Source organism: Diceros bicornis, chromosome 26 (assembly GCF_020826845.1).
Source record: "Diceros bicornis minor isolate mBicDic1 chromosome 26, mDicBic1.mat.cur, whole genome shotgun sequence".
Classification (NCBI taxonomy): domain Eukaryota; kingdom Metazoa; phylum Chordata; class Mammalia; order Perissodactyla; family Rhinocerotidae; genus Diceros; species Diceros bicornis.
The window spans coordinates 30230230-30249298 of NC_080765.1; the positions used below are offsets into that span (position 1 = coordinate 30230230).

At 38.9% G+C, this 19069-nt stretch overlaps 1 protein-coding gene across 1 annotated transcript in view; it reads left to right on the forward strand.

Moving 5' to 3' along the window:
* The window catches only part of LOC131422573 (phospholipid-transporting ATPase ABCA3-like), a 224008-nt gene that overhangs the window by 84907 nt on the left and 120032 nt on the right, over positions 1–19069 (forward strand). The window contains exons 11-12 of the mRNA XM_058569911.1: positions 6649–6786; positions 15923–16052. Of these exons, the coding sequence (XP_058425894.1) occupies positions 6649–6786; positions 15923–16052 (268 nt within the window). The remainder of the gene's footprint in view (positions 1–6648; positions 6787–15922; positions 16053–19069) is intronic.

The following is a 19069-nucleotide window of genomic DNA, read 5'->3' on the forward strand; positions in this document are numbered from 1 at the left end:
TTCAGAGTTTTTATCATAAATGGATGCTGTATCTTGTCAAATGCTTTCTCTGCATCTATTGAGATGATCATGTGATTTTTATTCTTCATTTTATTAATGTGGTGTATTACGTTGATTGATTTGCGAATGTTAAACCATCCCTGCATACCTGGAATAAATCCCACTTGATCATGGTGTATAATCTTTTTAACATATTGTTGTATGCGATTTGCTACTATTTTGTTGAGGATTTTTGCATCGATGTTCATCAGTGATAGTGGCCTGTAATTTTCTTTTTTTGTGTGTTGTCCTTGTCTGGTTTTGGTATCAGGGTAATGTCAGCTTCATAGAATGAGTTAGGGAGCTTCCCTCCATCCTCAATTTTTTGGAAGAGTTTGAGAAGGATAGGTATTAAGTCTTCTTTGAATGTTTGGTAGAATTCACCAGGGAAGCCGTCTGGTCCTGGACTTTTATTTTTGGGGAGGTTTGTAATTACTGTTTCAATCTCCTTACTGGTGATTGGTCTATTCAAATTCTCTACTTCTTCTTGATCCAGTTTTGGAAGGTTGTATGATTCTAAGAATTTATCCATTTCTTCCAGATTGTCGAATTGGTTGGCATATAGCTTTTCATAGTATTCTCTTATAATCTTTTGTATTTCTGAGGTGTCTGTTGTAACCTCTTCTCTTTCATTTCTGATTTTACTTATTTGTGCCTTCTCTCTTTTTTTCTTGGTGAGTCTAGCTAAAGGTTTGTCAATTTTGTTGATCTTTTCAAAGAACCAGCTCTTGGTTTTATTAATTTTTTCTATTGTTTTTTTGGTCTCTATTTCATTTCTTTCTGCTCTGATTTTTATTATTTCCCTTCTTCTACTGATTTTGGGCTTTGTTTGTTCTTCTTTTTCCAGTTCCTTTAGGTGCATTGTTAGATTGTTTATTTGAGATTTTTCTTGTTTGTTGAGGTAGGCCTGTATCGCTATAAACTTCCCTCTTAGAACCGCTTTTGCTGTATCCCATAAATTCTGGCATGTCGTATTTTCATTTTCATTTGTCTCCAGGTAATTTTTGATTTCTTCTTTGATTTCTTCATTAACCCAGTCGTTGTTCAGTAGCATTTTGTTTAATCTCCACGTATTTATGGCTTTTCTGATTTTCTTCCTATAGTTCATTTCTAGTTTCATACTGTTGTGGTCAGAAAAGATGCTTGGTATTATTTCAATCTTCTTAAATTTATGGAGACTTGTTTTGTGGCCTAATATGTGATCAATCCTGGAGAATGTTCCATGTGCATTTGAAAAGAACGTGTATTCTTCGGTTTTTGGATGGAATGATCTGTATATATCTACTTGGTCCATCTGTTCTAGTGTGTCGTTTAAGGCCAATGTTTCCTTATTGATCTTCTGTTTGGATGATCTGTCTGTTGGTGTAAGTGGAGTGTTAAAGTCCCCTACTATTATTGTGTTATTGTCTACTTCTGTTTTTATGTCTGTTAATAATTGCTTTATATATTTAGGTGCACCTACATAGGGTGCGTAGATATTTACAAGTGTTATATCCTCTTGTTGGATTGTTCCCTTGATCATTATGTAATGCCCATCTTTGTCTCTTTTTACAGTTTTTGTTTTAAAGTCTATTTTGTCTGATATGAGTACTGCTACCCCAGCTTTCTTTTCATTGCCATTTGCGTGGAGTATCTTTTTCCATCCCTTCACTTTCAGTTTGTGAGTGTCTTTAGGTCTGAAGTGTGTCTCTTGTATGCAGCATATATATGGGTCTTGTTTTTTAATCCAGTCAGCCACCCTATGCCTTTTAATTGGAGCATTTAGTCCATTGACGTTTAAAGTAGCTATTGATAAGTATGCACTTACTGCCATTTTTTAACTTTTTTTTTTCTCAGTGTTTTAGTAGTCCTTCTCTGTTCCTTTCTTCTTGTATACAGAATTGATGGTCACTTTAGTTTGACCTTTGTCTGAAAGCTGTACTCTTTAACTCCCCTCCTCCCTCCTTTTATGTTTTTGATATCATATCTAACCCCTTTTTTGTGCATTTGTATCCATTACGTTCTAATCATGGAAATAGATAATTTTTCCTATTTGTGGTCTTCTCTTTTCCCCTTAAATCAGTCCCTTTAACATTTCTTGTAGCACTGGTTTCTTGGTGACAAACTCCTTTAATTTTTGCTTATCTGGGAAAATTTTGATCTATCCTTCCATTTTGAATGATAACCTTGCTGGGTAGAGTATTCTTGGCTGTAAGTTTTTTCCTTTTAGCACTTTAAATATATCGTGCCATTCTCTTCTAGCCTGTAAGGTTTCTTCTGAGAAGTCAGATGATAGCCTTATGGGGTTTCCTTTGTATGTAACTTGACGTTCTCTTGCGGCTTTTAGGATTCTCTCTTTATCTTTAATTCTGGACATTTTGATTATGATCTGTCTTGGTGTGGGCCTCTTTGGGTTTATCTTGTTTGGGGCCCTCTCTGCTTCCTGTACCTGGATGTCTGTTTCCTTCCTTAGGTTAGGGAAGTTTTCATCTATTATTTCTTGAAATAGATTCTCTGCCCCCTTGTCTCACTCTGCTCCTTCCGGGACACCTATAACACGGATGTTAGTGCGCTTGATGTTGTCCCAGAGGTCCCTTAGACTGTCCTCACTCTTTTTAATTCTTTTCTCTTTTAACTCTTCACCTTGGGTAATTTCTTCTAGTCTTTCGTCCAGCTCACAGATCCGTTCCTCTGTATCCTCTACTCTGCTTTTGAGTCCCTCTAGTGAATTTTTCATTTCCAGTATTGTATTCTTCATTTCTCATTGGTTCTTTTTTTTTTTTTTTTTTTTTTTTGTGAGGAGATCAGCCCTGTGCTAACACCTGCCAATCCTCTTCTTTTTTTGCTGAGGAAGACCGCCCTGGGCTAACATCTGTGCCCATCTTCCTCCACTTTATATGGGACGCCGCCACAGCATGGCTTGCCAAGCAGTGCGTCGGTGCGCGCCCGGGATCCGAACCAGCGAACCCCGGGCCGCCGCAGCGGAGCGCGCACACTTAACCGCTTGCGCCACCGGGCTGGCCCCTGATTGGTTCTTTTTTATATCTTCCATTTCTTTGTTGACATTCTCACTGAGTTCATCTGTTCTTCTCCCCAGATCAGTGAACATCCTTAACACTCTTAGTTTGAACTCTCTGTCGGGTAGGTTGCTCATTTCTGTTTCACTTAGTTCCTTTTCTGGGGGTTTGTCCTGTTCCCTTACTTGGAATGTATTCTTTTGCCTCCTCATTTTGCCTCTTTCCCTGTGCTTGTGTCTACGTATTAGGTAGCTCAGCTACGTCTCCTGCTCTTGGATAGGTGATCTTATGTAAGTGATCCCTTAGGAGGCTTCCAGTGTGCTTCCCTCAGTTCTCAATGTTCCAGGGTTGACCCCTATGTGGGCTACGTGTGTCCTTCTGTTGTGGCCTGTTTGCTCTCCCTGTAGGTGCCCAGGGAGGCCGAGTTATGCTCCTGGCCAGCTGTTGTTATGCTCAGCTGCTTGTAGTTGTTGTGGGCCCTTCAGTCTCTTTATCAGGTATGGGGAGCCCCAGCACAGTTGGCTCCAATTCTAATACCACATTTGTGTTGCAGTATTTCTTTTAAGTGAGTAGGCCCCCAGCGTGGAAGGTTGTTAGGCTCAGGGCCTTACAATTGCTGTAAGCCTCTAGCCTATTAGGTCTCTTGTCAGCTCTCTGAGGATTGCAGCTGGGTGGGGCTGGCCTCAGGCACAGGAGCACCCAATTGTTTCAGGCTTTGGAAGGTGGGGCAAACCTCCTATGTGGGTCTTTGAGAAGCACAAGTCTTCTGCAGCTGACAAGCCCTGCAGCCCACAGGTCCACACACACAGTCAACACAGTCCTGCCCCGTGTGAGTGCCCCAACCTCCCCAAGGGGATCCAGTCTCTCCAGGGCGGGAGCCCCACACACTCCGCCACGGCCCCACACTCTCCACCCACTCCTTGTGCACACCCTGCCCCGCTCAAGTCGGCTCAGTTGCCAGGCTGCAGAGAATCCAGTCACCAATCTATGCAGGCCCACACGTTGCCTGAGGGCTTGTTGTTGGGTGGGGCCAGTCTCTAGGGTGGGCTGCCTGCCCTGGCTGAGCTGGATTAAATCGGTGCTCTAGCGGGTGGGGCAGACCCTGGGCTAGCCGGCCCCAGGGAGAACTCCAATGGCGTCTGTGTCAGCACACTCACACCAGGCCACAACAATGGCCGCCGCCAATGTCCCAGTCCCTGGAGAGGTCTCACCCCTCACCGAGATGCACGCAGGGCCTATTAGGTGAGTCTCTTTTCACCACAGCACTGTGCACCTTTCTTTCTGGTGATTTTAGGATGCTTTCTGAAACGGGTGAGTTTGTGTGTGGGCCCTTTAAGAGCCGGTTTTAGTTTCTTTGTGAACCAGGTTTTCTGGGGGTACGCCCCAATGCTTTAGTAGCAGGCAGTCAGATATTATGCCGCTGGTCTCGATTGTGCTGAGTCCACAAAATGCCCACAGCGGGGCCTCCCCGGCTCAGGGCCCCGCGCCTCCAGGGAGGCTGCGTACCTGTGCGCTGCTCCCGGCGGCCGTGACGCTGGCGGCTTGTGAAGGCGGCGTTTTTCCTCTCCAGAAGGGAGTCTCTGCCTCTTCCACCTCAGTTAGGATTGTCCGTTGTTGCAGGAGTTCCTCTTATCCAGTTTTCAGTTCTGTCTCAGGGGTAATTTTTCCACGAGTAGTTGTAAATTGGCTGTGTCCACGGGAGGAGGTGAGTTCAGAGCCTGCTTACGCCTCCATCTTGACTCCGCCTCCCCTGCATTCCATCTTTTGCATTATGTTGTTTTGCTTAAAATGTGTAAAGAAAATACAGCCAGGGGCCGGCCCAGTGGCACAAGCGGTTAAGTGCGCGCGCTCCGCTGCGGCGGCCCGGGGTTCGCTGGTTCAGATCCCGGGCGCGCACCGACGCACTGCTTGGCAAGCCATGCTGTGGCGGCGTCCCATATAAAGTGGAGGAAGATGGGCACAGATGTTAGCCCAGGGCCATCTTCCTAAGCAAAAAAAAAGAGGAGGATTGGCGGATGTTAGCACAGGGCTGATCTCCTCACAAAAAAAAAAAAAAGAAAAAAAAGAAAATTCAGCCACACATAGACAAGTAGTTGATAAAAGGAGGAGTATTTTGGTAGGCTTTTAAACAAATTTGGATGTCTTCTGTAGTACTTCACCAAAACTCACCTAATGATAATTTGCTAACAGTTAGTTGAAGTTTGGAATCTGAAAACTTATTAATGACATTTCTTATTCTGTTACAATAATACCCATTGGTGTATCTTGCAAGTGGAATAGATCTTTAACCACACAAATATTTGTAACATCATATTTTGGTTATTTGGAAAATATTGGTTTGCTGATACATACCTTCCAAATGATGACATATTTCCTCATACATTATCAAAGCATCATCTTTATTAATATTAACATGATGTCATTAGAATAGATTTTTTTTGTGTGTGTGTGAGGAAGATCAGCCCTGAGCTAACCTCTGCCAATCCTCCTGGTTTTTTTTGCTTGAGGAAGACTGGCCCTGGGCTAATATCTGTACCCATCTTCCTCTGCTTTATATGGGACGCCGCCACAGCATGGCTTGACAAGCAGTGTGTCAGTGCGCGCCTGGGATCCGAACCGGCGAACCCCAGGCTGCCGCAGCGGAGCACGGACACTTAACCGCTTGCGCCACTGGCCGGCCCCTAGAATAGTTTTGAAGAATTGGAAATCTGTCACACAACAGTGAATACAAGTTTTTCAAAATTCTAATTTTCGCTCGAAAGCTCAAATTTTATCCTTGGAAACAAATTCTGTCAGTTCTTTTCCTTGAAATGACAACATCACTTTATTAATTTTCAAGAAAATGTCCAGTAGATATCCAAGTCTGTGTAACCATAGTTTTTTTCTCTGTCATTCTTTCAGGTAAAAATGCTGTTCCATGAAAAAAGTGGCTAGTTCACCTCACAACGCAAAGAATGACACAATTTTTCTCAGGGCTCCCATTATATTTGCATCTGCTATAGAAATGCTTTCTGTGTATTTCCCACTTCATCCCATGGAATATTTAAAAAACTGTATTCAGGGAATGAGACTTAATAAATTATTTTTACTCCCTCATCAAAGATACAGTTGACATACTGTGTCTACCGGTGAAGAAGATAATGACTGCTTAGTCCAGTTTTAGGCTACTGCTTTGATTTGTGTTAAGGCACCAGCAGTTTTACCCAACTGTCAATGAAAATATCAACACAAAAAGGCAACTCATGTATTTTAAAAAGTATTTTTATGAAAATAATTTTGAACTCACAGACTTAGTGAAAGGGTCTTAGGAATCTCCAGAGATCTGTAGACAACACGTCCAAATAAAGAGTCCTCTCAGTGATAGAATGCTTTTCTGAGCCAATTTAATGTGGTTTTGTTTTGTCTTTCTTCTTGCACAGTGACATTTTAAATAGCATGGAGTTATTCTCTAGGAATTCAAATTATAGCCATTTTGCTTCCAAATTTCATTTCAAGTTATATGCTGCAACCCATCTCAAAACCAAAGTGAAATGAGCCAAAGTGTTTTCAAGTCTTAAGAGCATTTAATTTTTCAGTGACATCACGATGATTATTTTTTTTGTTTTTTCCTTAGAAATCCTACTGGCTTGGGAAAGCTGTAAGCGTTAAGAGGAAAGAAGAAAGTGAAGTTACTGATATAGTTCAAAGTCGCTATTTTGAAGATGAACCTGTTCATTTGGTGGCTGGTATCAGGATCCAACATTTGTACAAGGTGTTGTTTTAGAGGTCTCTTTTTCTTGATGCAACTGAAAGTTAATTTACTATGCATAGTAAATGTTTGTCACTGGTCATAACCCTACCCCTGTAAGATGTTAATGAAAGGTTGTAATCAGCCTGTTTGTTATTTGACAAGATAAAAATGAATTGTATGAAAATAAAATGAAAATCCATGTGTTTCATTCCTCCTTTCTTCAGAATAGAATCCAGCGTTGTATAGATGATAATGATGTCTTCTACAATACTCCCATTATAAGAGCTAACATCTAGTTGAAACTGATGATTTTACATGTGAATATTAATTTCTGTTCACAATTGTAGTTTTACTTGTTCTACCAGTTATGCATTAAGCTGTTTGACTGAATTCTCCTCTAAGTGTTTGGCAAGAAGGTGTTCTTGGATATATCAGTTTATTTGGATCAACTGTAGCCATTTGTCATTCACGTAACCCATATGTCTTCTGGCATTCTCTTGCCCCTCAAGGAGATACTTCAGCTTAACTTGAACCTCTAATCTCACAACTTGTGGAAACTCAAATCTCTCTTCACAATTTCTGCTAATTATTTGTGTGTGTTGGGAAGTGGGGAAGTTGGGAAGTTTATGTTCTTGTGGTTTTCTCTGCCTCCAGCATATTACATTCTGATTCTGTTTTGATCACATCAATCCAGATGTAGAACTCAGCCTTTTCACTAGTTTTCTCAGAAAATCTATTCACATCAACAATTATCTGAGCATTTTAACCCTTAATATAGTTTGGCGCTGATGGGGTTATAGGAAGGAACACATGAGCTGTGGCCATTTCCCCAGCTTTACTCACCCATGTCTTTTCTAATCTCTCTGTTTTTGCCTTTTCTCCAAGATTGTCCCTGAGATCTTCCTCTAATGTGTAGAGCAGTTCACCGCTTCCCGGATCTTTTCCCCATACTTACATATGCAGATGCATGAGTGTTTATCACCAAGGATCTTCCATGTATCATTTATTTATTCATTCATTCAAGAAGTCTAACAGCTAGTTTCTTAGCATCTATTATGTTCCAGAAACTGATTGGTATTGGGGATATAGTTGTGTACTAGGCATATAAAATCTCTGTTTTAAAGAAGATGTAAGCCAATGTTAGGGATACTTCTGCTTCCAAGTAAGATGGAGAAGGTCTTGGCAGCCCAACACTCAAACAGCAAAACGTAGAAGAAGTCGGATAAATTATAGTTATCGGACAGCTGGAGAAGCGATGAAGACTGGATTATTTTCAATTCCCAAGGATAAACAACCCTTCTAAACTGAACTTAGAAATACTGGCCATTTTCTTAATTGTAGCCATTTGCTGATTCTAACCATGGACTAAGGATCAGGCCTCCATACAAGAACTCTACTGGGGAAAGAGAGACACTTGAGTCTCTTGGTGGTCATAGTTGGCTGGCAAGACATTTTGGAAGCTTGAGGGGGTCCAAATGTGTGGCCAGTTTTCCCTATGGGATATTTACTGATTTATAAAGCTACATCTTGGATGCTGGGAGACTAGGCCAAGGATTCTAAAAGGCAGCATGAAATCTATGATTCTGTGAAGCACAGAAGACAAAGTCACACTAGAGAGAGAGCACACAATTACCTCTGCCTCCAACATCTGCTATATTTGGAGTTGTAATGAGCAGGAGGCTAAAGAGCTATGTCCCAAACTCCAAAGGACAGAACAGAATCTCCTTTAATCTTTCTGGACTGAAGATATATAGACCTACAGAATATTCCATGAGAAGCTTAAGAGGACCATGCTTAAGGAACAAGAATGAACTGTGATGGACTGAGTCTTTCTCAGCTTGCACTCTATCTTTCACCCTGCTGAATCCCAGATTAGATGGCAGTGATGACCTCTTTCCCTTATCTAGTTAGTCAAGGAAAGGGGTTACTCTTTGGTGGAATTCTTTAGTCCATTTTAAGTAGACTTTTATATATGGTATGAGATAAGAGACCAATTTCATTCTTTGCATGTGAATATCCAGTTACCACTATACCATTTATTGAAGAGACAATTCTTCCCCCATTGTGTATTCTTGGCATCCTTGTTAAAAACTAGTTGACTGTATATACATGGGTTTATTTCTCAGGTCTCTATTCTGTTCCATTGGTATGTGTGTCTGTTTTTATGCCAATACCACATGGTTTTGATTACTGTATCTTTGTAATATAATTTGAAATCAGGAAGTGTTATGCCTCCAACTCTGTTCTTCTGTCTTAAGATTGCTTTGGCTACTCAGAGTCTTTTGTGGTTCCATATGAATTTTAGAATTCATCTGTAAGCCATCTGGATCTGGGCTTTTCTTTCTTGGGAAGTTTTTGATTACTGATTCAATCTCCTTATTCATTATTGATGTGTTCAGGCTTTCTGTTCTTGATGCAGTCTTGGTGGGTTGTCTGTTTCTGGATATTTATCCATTTCTTCTAGGTTATACAATTTATTCTCGTATAATTGTTCATAATAGTCCCTTATGATCTTTTTTAGTTCTGAGGCATCTGTTGTAATGTCTCCTCTTTCATTACTGATTTTATTTATCTGGCTATTCTCTTTTTTTCTTACTTAGTCTAGCTAAGGATTTACCAATTTATTTTTTACAAAAAAAACATCTTTTAGTTTTGTTGATTTTTTCCTATTTTTTATTTGATTTATTTCTGCTCTGATCTTCCTTTCTTCTGCTAACTTTGGGTTTAGTTTGTTCTTCTTTTTCTAGTTCCTTGAAATATAAAGTTAGACTGTTTGAGATCTTCTTTTTTAATGTAGCCATTTATTGCTATAAACTTTCCTCTTAGAACTGCTTTTGCTGTATACCATAAATTTTGGTAAATTGTGTTTTCATTTTCGTTTGTCTTGAGATATTTTTTTAATTCCCTTTTGATTTCCACTTTGACCTAGTGGTTGTTCAAGAGTATGTTGTCTAGTTTCCAGATATTTGTTAATTTTCCCATTTTCTTGCTGTTATTGATTTCTAGTTTCATTTTATTGTGGTGGGAAAAAGTATTTGGAATGATTTCAGACTTCTTAAATTTGTTAAGACTTGTTTTACAACCTAGCATGTGATCTCTCCTGGAGAATGTTTCATGTGCACTTGAGAAGAATGTGTATTCTTCTGCTGTTGGGTAAAAATTTCAGTATATATCTGTTTGGTCCATTTGGTCTATAGTGTTGTACAAGACTGCTGTTTCCTTATTGATTTTCTGTCTGATCTATCCATTATTGAAAGTAGGCTATTGACATCTTTTACTATTATTAATGTATTGCTATTTCTCTCTTAAAATATGTCAATATTTGTTTTATGTATTTAGGTTGTTTGATGTTGGGTACATATATATTTATAATTGTAATGTCTTCTTGTTGAATTGACCCCTCAGCATTATATAATCACCATTGTTTCTTGTGACTGTTTTTGACTTAAAGTCTATTTTGTCTGATATAAGTGTAGCCACCTCTTCTTTCTTTTGGTTACCATTTGCATGCTATACATTTTTTCATCCTTTCACTTTCAGCCTATGTGTGTCCCTAAATATCTGTGAGTCTCTTGTAGACAGCATCTAGTTGGGTCTTGTATTTTTTTTTTTAATCCATTTAGCTATTCTAAGTCTTCTGCTTGGTGAATTTACATTTAAAGTAATTATTAACAAGTAAGGTCTTATATATTGCCATTTTGTTAATTGTTTTCTGTCTGTTTTGTAGTTCTCTTGTCCTCCCTTCTTCTCTTACTGTCTGTCTTTGTGGTTTGATGATTTTTTGTTGTGATATGCTTGATTCTTTTCTCTTTTCTTTTGTGTATCTACTGTAAGTTTTTCTTTGTGGTTACCATGTGACTGCGTTGAACCTTATAGTTATAGCAGTCTATTTTAAGCTAATAATAACTTAACCTCAGTTGCATCCAACAATTCTATACTTTTACTCCCTCCCCACACTTTATGTTATTAATGTGTTTACTTCTTTCTGTATTGTGTATCCATTAATAATTTTTTCCAGTACTCCTAAAATTTTTGTGTTTTATCTTTTATATTATGGTTAAAAGTGATTATGTACCACCACAACAGTATTATCATATTGTATTTGTCACCTTTACCAGTGAGATTTGTACTTTCATATTCTTTTGTGTTGCTGTCTAGCAGTGATTCATTTCAACTTGAAGAATTCCATTTATCACCTAGTATAAGGCAGGTCTAGTGGTGACAAACTCCCTTAGCTTTTGTTTAACAGGGGAAGTCTTTACCTCTCCTTTATTTTTGAAGGACAGTTTTACTAGGTATAGTATTCTTGGTTTGCAGTTTTTTTCTTGAGTACTTTGAATATATCATCCCATTGTCTCCTGGCCTGCAGGATTTCCAATAAGAAATCCACTGATAGTTTTATGGGGGTTCCTTTTTATATGATGGGTCAGTTTTCTCTTGGTGCTTTGAAAATTCTCTCTTTGTCTTTGACTTTTGACAATGTAATTATAATGTGTTTCTGTGTAGACATTTTGGGTCGACCTATTTGGAAATTTTTAAGCTTTGTGAATCTGGATGTTCATTTCCATCTCCAGATTTGGGAAGTTTTCAGCCATTAATTCTTTAAATAAGCTTTCTGACGCTTTCTCTGTCTCTTCTACTTCTATAACTCTCTTAATGCATATATTGTTTCTTTTCATGGTGTCTTATAAATCCCATAGTCTTTCTTCATTCTTTTTTATGCATTTTTCTTTTTGCTATTCTGAGTGCATAATTTCAAATGACCTGTCTTTGAGTTCACTAATTCCTTCTTTTGCTTGAGTCTGCTCTTGAAGTTCTCTATTGAGTTTTTTCAGTTTAGTCATTGTATTCTTCAGCTATAGGATTTCTGTTTGTGTTTTCACGGTTTTTCTTTCTTTGTTAAACTTCTCATTTGTTCATGTATTATTTTCCTAATTTTGTTTAGTTGTCTGTCTGTGTTCTCTTGTAGTTCACTGAGATTCTTTAATATGATTATTTTGAATTCTTTGTCAGGCAATTCATAGGTCTCCTGTTCTTTAGGGTTGGTTATTGGAGCTTTGTTAGTTTCCTTTGGTGATGTCATGTTTCCCTGATTCTTCATGATCCTTGTAACCTTGCGTTGGTATCTGCACACTTAAGAAGCAGTTACCCCTTCTGTTCTTTATAGGCTGGCATTGGCAGAGAAAGACCTTTACCAATCAGCTAGGCCTGGGATTCTGAGTGGGCCAGCTCATGGTGTCCATGAGCACATGGGGTGTACTGTTGGGGCTCATGGAGTGTACCATTGGATAACTGCAGGGTCTATGGTCAGGCAGGGCCCATTACTGGTGCTCTGCATTCAGATGGGGCTGGCTCACAGGGCTCTGCAGTCTAGTGGGGCTGGCTGGTGGGGCTTTCTGGTCATGGAGGGCTGGCTGGCTGACCTCTGCATTCCGACAAGATCTCTGGTGGGCTTTGTTGTTGGACAAGGTTAGCTGGTGGGGCTCTGTTTTGGGGAGGAGCCTGGAGGGGTGGCTCTGTGGCTAGGCAGGGCTGTTCGGCGGGAGGTACAGGGCTACTGCTGAGGTCCATTAATGCCGCCGCCTGAGAGCCCTCACCCCTTTTCTTTGTTCCTAGCTCTTTCCTGGTGGTCTAGCTGTGTCAGTTCCTCTGGCATTCCATGTGAGCCAAGACAGAAGTGGGCCCCTCAGTCAGTACCACAGAAATCTGGGGAAGCTAGATGTCTACCTCTTTCTCTGTTTCTGCCACTGGAGTAATTACGGGCTGAAGGGATCCTTCTTGATGCTATGCTTTGTTGCCTTAGGAGAGAGGCACTGTGAACAAAGTGATATTGCTCCTCTTACCCTTTTTAATGAAATTTCTTTCAGTTCTTGTGCTCCACCATGGTGGTGTAACCTCACCCCTGGGCCCCAGGAATCTCACAGTATCATTCTTGTCCATGGGTAGTTGCTAAATCCATGTTTCTGTGAGGGGACTAGAGCTGAGGACCTCCTGTTTTACCATCTTGCTAATGTCACTGTGATGTAATGCCCCTCCTTATCCCTGATAATTTTGCTTGTCTGAAGTCTGATTTTTCTGAAATTAATGTAGCTACTCCAGCTTTCTTTTGATTAGTGCAGCATGATATATCTTTGTCCATCCCTTTACTTTTAATCTATCTGTATCTTTGTATTTAAAAGTGGATTTCTTGTAGGCAATATACAGTTTCATCATTTTTAAAATCCACTTGGTCAATCTCTTTTAATTGGTGTGTTTAGACCATTATCATGTAAAGTGGTTATTAATATAGTTGAATAAATATCTACAATATTTGTAACTGTTTTATATTTGTTGCACTTGTTCTTTGTTGCTTGTTTTACTCTTCCCTCCTTTTCTGCATGTCTATGGCTTCTAAAGAGAAGTCTAGTGTAATTTTATTCTTATTCCTCTACAGGTAAAGTTTTCCCCTGCCCCCTGGCTTCTGTCAAGATCTTTTTATTTTTTAAGATTTTTGTTATTTGGTTTTCAGCAGTTTAAATATGATATGCCTAGGTCTAGATTTTTTGGTATTTATCCTGCTTAGTGTTCTTTGAACTTGCTAGATCTATGGTTTGGTGTTTATCATTAATTTGGAAAATTCTCAGTCATTATTGCTTCAAATATATTTTATGCTATTTTCTCTCTCTCTTTTCCTTCTGGCATGCCCATTACATGTGTGCTACACCTTTTGTAATTGTCCCACAGTTCTTGGATAGTCTGTTCTAGTTATTTTCATTCATTTTTCTTTTTATTTCAGTTTGAGATGTTTCTATTGGTATATTTTCAAGCTCACTGATTCTTTCCTCAGCCATGTCTAATCCACTGATGAACTCATCAAAGGCATCCTTCATTTCTGTCACAATGTTTTTGCTTCTAATCTTTCCTTTGAATTCTTTGTTAGAGTTTCCATCTCTCTGCTTACATTACACATTTGTTCTTCATGTTGTCTAATAGAGACTTTAGCATATTAATCATAGTTACTTTATATCTTCAGTCTGATAATTTCAAAATCTCTGCCGTATCTGTATCTGACTCTGTTCTTTGCTTTGTCCTTTCAGACTGTGTTTTTCCTTGCCTTTTAGCATGCTTTGTAATATCTTGCTAAAATCCAGACATCACGTATTGGTTAATGGGAACTGATGAAATTAATACTTAAGTGTGAGGTTTTATTTTTGCCTGGGTAGGAATTAGGCTCTGTTTACTGTTTGCTGTAGCTATAGGTCAGAGGCTTTGATTTCCTCTAGCATCCTTGTTTTTTCTTGCCTGCTGTTATTTTTGGGTTTCCCTAGAGACTTTTTTTTTTTTTGTGAGGAAGACCAGCCCTGAGCTAACATCTGATGCCAATCCTCCTCTTTTTTGCTGAGGAAGCCTGGCCCTGGGCTACCATCTGTGCCCATCTTCTTCTACTTTATATGGGACACCGCTACAGCATGGCTTAACAAGCGGTGTGTCGGTGCGCCCCTGGGATCCGAACCAGTGAACCCTGGGCTGCCGCAGCAGAGGGCGCGCACTTAACGACATGCACCACTGGGCTGGCCCCTGAGACTTATTCTTAAATATGGTCTGAGCCTTGTGGTCCTTTCTGTTGTAATCCCATTATTATACATGAGCCTTATTGATGTGATGGAAAGGTATAATGGGAGAAAAAGTATTCTATAATCCTATGACTAGGTCTCAGTCTTTTAGTAGGCCTGTGCTCCTGGGCTGTGACCTTCACAAGTGCTTCCCAGCTCTCCCTCACTTCCTTATTGAGACAAAAATGCTAGGGGGATGGAGTTGGGTATTTCCCTTCGCCCATGTCTGTTAGGCTCTGATAAAGGAGTTTCCCTTGAGGACAGGCCTTTGTTACTGAGAACAGAACACTTGGGTATATTGAAAAATTGTTTATTTTACCCTGAGGTATTTCAGAATGGTTACTCCCTCACCCTTCCTTTCTGGAAGCACAGGGTATTTTTCTCTAATCTTCACCATTAGAACCTGGTGGGGCTCCTGGAGGTTAAGTTCATGAAAGCATGCACACTTCCTAAAACTTGGACCCTAGGAGTTTTTAACTCTCAAGCTAGCTGATACTCAGCCTATAGAAACTTGTCAATTACCATTTAAATGCTCTTACCAATTACTGGCTCCAGTGGTTTCTGCTCCCAGTAAGCTGTAATTCTCTGTATTTGCTTGCATCTCCAGTTTTTGAGGTGTGCCCAGTGACCTCAACTCTCTAATGGATCTAAGAGCTATTGCTTTCCAGTTTGTTCAGCTTTTTTGTCATAGTGAGAATGAGAGTGATAACTTCCAAGATCTTTACATGTTGGAGGAGACTATATTTTTATTAGTTCCTTGAGCATGCTAAATTTCAGTTTGTAGCTTAAAAAATATATGACTTCAAATAGCCTTACTTGACCATCTTATATAAAGTAGCACTATCTACTAATGTTTATTACAATAGGTAATCATTTAAAAGTTTTTGCTTTTTGTGCGTTTCTTCTACTAGAATTTTTCTCTCATGAGAGCAGGAGCCATGTCAGTCTTTTTCATAAATGTATTCACAGTACCTTACATACCATATGCCACATAGTAGGCACTCAATAAACATTTTTTGAATAAATGAATTGATTAGCAGTGATTGGTGACTAATGAGTTTTAGTAGATGAGGCAGAGGGAGATGTCTAAGGTAAGTCTCAAGTTTCTGGCTTGTACATCTAGGTGGATAATGGTGCAACTCACTCAGATGAGGAATATAGTAGGAGGAGTACATTTTCAGATGTGGCAATGAGTAGAGTTTGAAGTGCCTATAGGACAACCAAGTATAATGGGTTTCCACCATAAAGTTCTGGAACTTAGGAGAAAGACATTGACTAGAGCAGATTGTGGCATTATCAGCTTTAAACAGTAACTGGAACAAAGCGGGACTGGATGAGATTGTTCAGAAGGAGTTTTGTAGACCTACTTTGAAGGTCTATCCATATATTGCTTTCAAATATTGTTTCTTTTTCACAGTTCTCTCTCTTTTATGCTTTGATTTTTCCTCCTTTTTGAGATTAATGGTCTGTTTTTTCTTCCTCTTTGGATAATTAATATCAATGCCCGTCCTTTATAAGTAATCGTAATAGATATGAAGTTAGTATTTGTTTTTTTCTTTTCACAGAAATTCACATTACAGAATACTACCGTAATGGCAGTACGAGACTTGTCTTTGAATATGTATGAGGGGCAAATCACTGTTCTTCTAGGACATAATGGGGCAGGAAAGACTACCACCTTGTCTATTCTCACAGGTATGTATTCAGGGTCGCCCCGAGCAAAGATGCTGTGGATCAAGCTCTGAAGCTTTTGTGTAACCTCTTGACATTGGCGTCATTGTCATTTAAGTGATAGGTACAGTTGTTGATTAATCCACTCTCTTTTAAAATGCAAATCATTTATTATAAAGCTTAAAAATCAGTATTTATTTTTGTATCTCAGGTGCATCAAACTTCTCACTTTATAGTGCACCGTCCTCATTGGTTAATGCAAAAACCCTCTTTTTTAAAATTTTCATTTCTTTATTTCTTTATTTCCTTTTTCTTACTTTTCCTTCTATTCCTCTGTCCTTTCATAAGAAACCCTCTTCTAATTTTTTTTTTATTGGTTTATAACATTGTAAAAATTTCAGGTGTACATCATTATACTTCTATTTCTGCATGGATTACATCATGTTCACCATCCAAATACTAATTACAACCCATCACCACACACATGTACCAAATTATCCCTTTCACCCTCCTCCCTCCCCCCTTCCCCTCTGGTAACCACCAATCCAATCTCTGTCCCTATGTGTTTGTGTATTGTTGTTATTATCTACTACTTAATGAAGGAAATCATACAGTATTTGACCTTCTCCCTCTGACTTATTTCACTTTGCATTATACCCTCAATGTCCATCCATGTTGTCACAAATGCCTGGATTTCATCGTTTCTTATGGCTGAGTAGTATTCCATTGTGTATATATACCACATCTTCTTTATCCATTCGTCCCTTGATGGGCACTTAGGTTGCTTCCAAGTCTTGGCTATTGTGAATAATGCTGCAATGAACACAGGGGTGCATGTACCTTTGCAAATTGGTGTTTTCAAGTTCTTTGGATAAATACCCAACAGTGGAATAGCTGGATCATATGGTAGTTCTATCCTTGATTTTTTGAGGAATCTCCATACTGTTTTCCCTAGTGGCTGCACCAGTTTGCACTCCCACCAGCAGTGTATGAGAGTTCCCTTTTCTCCACATCCTCTCCAACACATATTGTTTCCTGTCTTGTTAATTATAGCCATTCTGACGGGCGTGAGGTGATATCTCATTGTAGTTTTGATTTGCATTTCCCTGATAGTTAATGATTTTGAACATCTTTTCATGTGTCTGTTGGCCATCTGTATATCTTCTTTGGAGAAATGTCTGTTCAGGTCTTTTGCCCATTTTTTAATTGGGTTGGTAGTTTTTTTGTTGTTGAGATGCATGAGTTCTTTATATATTTTGGAGATTAAGCCCTTATCAGAAGTATGGTTTGCAAATATCTTCTCCCAATTGTTAGGTTGTCTTTTCGTTTTGTTGATGGTTTCCTTTGCTGTGCAGAAGGTTTTTAGTTTGATGTAGTCCCATTTATTTATTTTTTCTATTGTTTCTCTTGGCCGGTCAGATGTGGTGTTTGAAAAGATGTTGCTAAGACCGATGTGGAAGAGCGTACTGCCTATGTTTTCTTCTAGAAGTTTCATAGTTTCAGGTCTTACATTCAAGTCTTTAATCCATTTGGAGTTAATTTTTGTGTATGGTGTAAGGTAAGGGTCTACTTTCATTTTTTTGCATGTGGCTATCCAGTTTTCCCAACACCATTTGTTGAAGAGACTTTCTTTTCCCCACTGTATGTTCTTGGCTCCTTTGTCAAAGATTAGCTGTCCATAGATGTGTGGGTTTATTTCTGGGCTTTCGATTCTATTCCATTGATCTGTGTGTCTGTTTTTGTGCCAGTACCATGCTGTTGTGGTTACTATAGCTTTGTAGTATATTTTGAAATCAGGGAGTGTGATACCTCCAGCTTTGTTCTTTTTTCTCAGGATTCCTTTAGCTATTCGGGGTCTTTTGTTGTTCCATATAAATTTTAGGATTATTTGTTCTATTTCTGTGAAAAATGTTGTTGGAACTTTGATAGGGATTGCATTGAATCTATAGATGGCTTTAGGAAGTATGGACATCTTAACTATGTTAATTCTTCCAATCCAAGAGCACGGAATATCTTTCCATTTCTTTGTGTCTTCTTCAATTTCTTTCAGAAATGTTTTATAGTTTTTGGTGTACAGATCTTTCACCTCTTTGGTTAAGTTTATTCCTAGGTATTTTATTCTTTTTGTTGCAATTGTAAATGGGATGGTATTCTTAATTTCTCTTTCTGCTACTTCGTTGTTAGTGTACAGAAATGCAACTGATTTTTGTATGTTGATTTTGTATCCTGCAACTTTACTATATTCGTTTATTACTTCTAACAGTTTTCTGGTGGATTCTTTAGGGTTTTCTATATATAAAATCATGTCATCTGCAAATAGTGACAGTTTCACTTCTTCCTTTCCAATTTGGATCCCTTTTATTTCTTTCTCTTGCCTGATTGCTCTGGCTAGGACTTCCAATACTATGTTAAATAGGAGTGGTGACAGTGGGCATCCTTGTCTGGTTCCTGTTCTTAGAGGAGTAGCTTTCAGTTTTTCACCATTGAGGATGATATTAGCTGTGGGTTTCTCATATATGGTCTTTATTATGTTGAGGTACTTTCCTTCTATACCTATTTTATTCAGAGTTTTTATCACAAATGGATGCTGTATCTTGTCAAATGCTTTCTCTGCATCTATTGAGATGATCATGTGATTTTTGTTCTTCATTTTATTAATGTGGTGTATTACGTTGATTGATTTGCGAATGTTAAACCATCCCTGCATACCTGGAATAAATCCCACTTGATCATGGTGTATAATCTTTTTAATGTATTATTGTATGCGATTTGCTAGTATTTTGTTGAGGATTTTCGCATTGATGTTCATCAGTGATATTGGCCTGTAATTTTCTTTTTTTGTGTGTTGTCCTTGTCTGGTTTTGGTATCAGGGTAATGTCAGCTTCGTAGAATGAGTTAGGGAGCTTCCCACCCTCCTCAATTTTTTGGAAGAGTTTGAGAAGGATAGGTATTAAGTCTTCTTTGAACGTTTGGTAGAATTCACCAGGGAAGCCGTCTGGTCCTGGACTTTTATTTTTGGGGAGGTTTTTGATTACTGTTT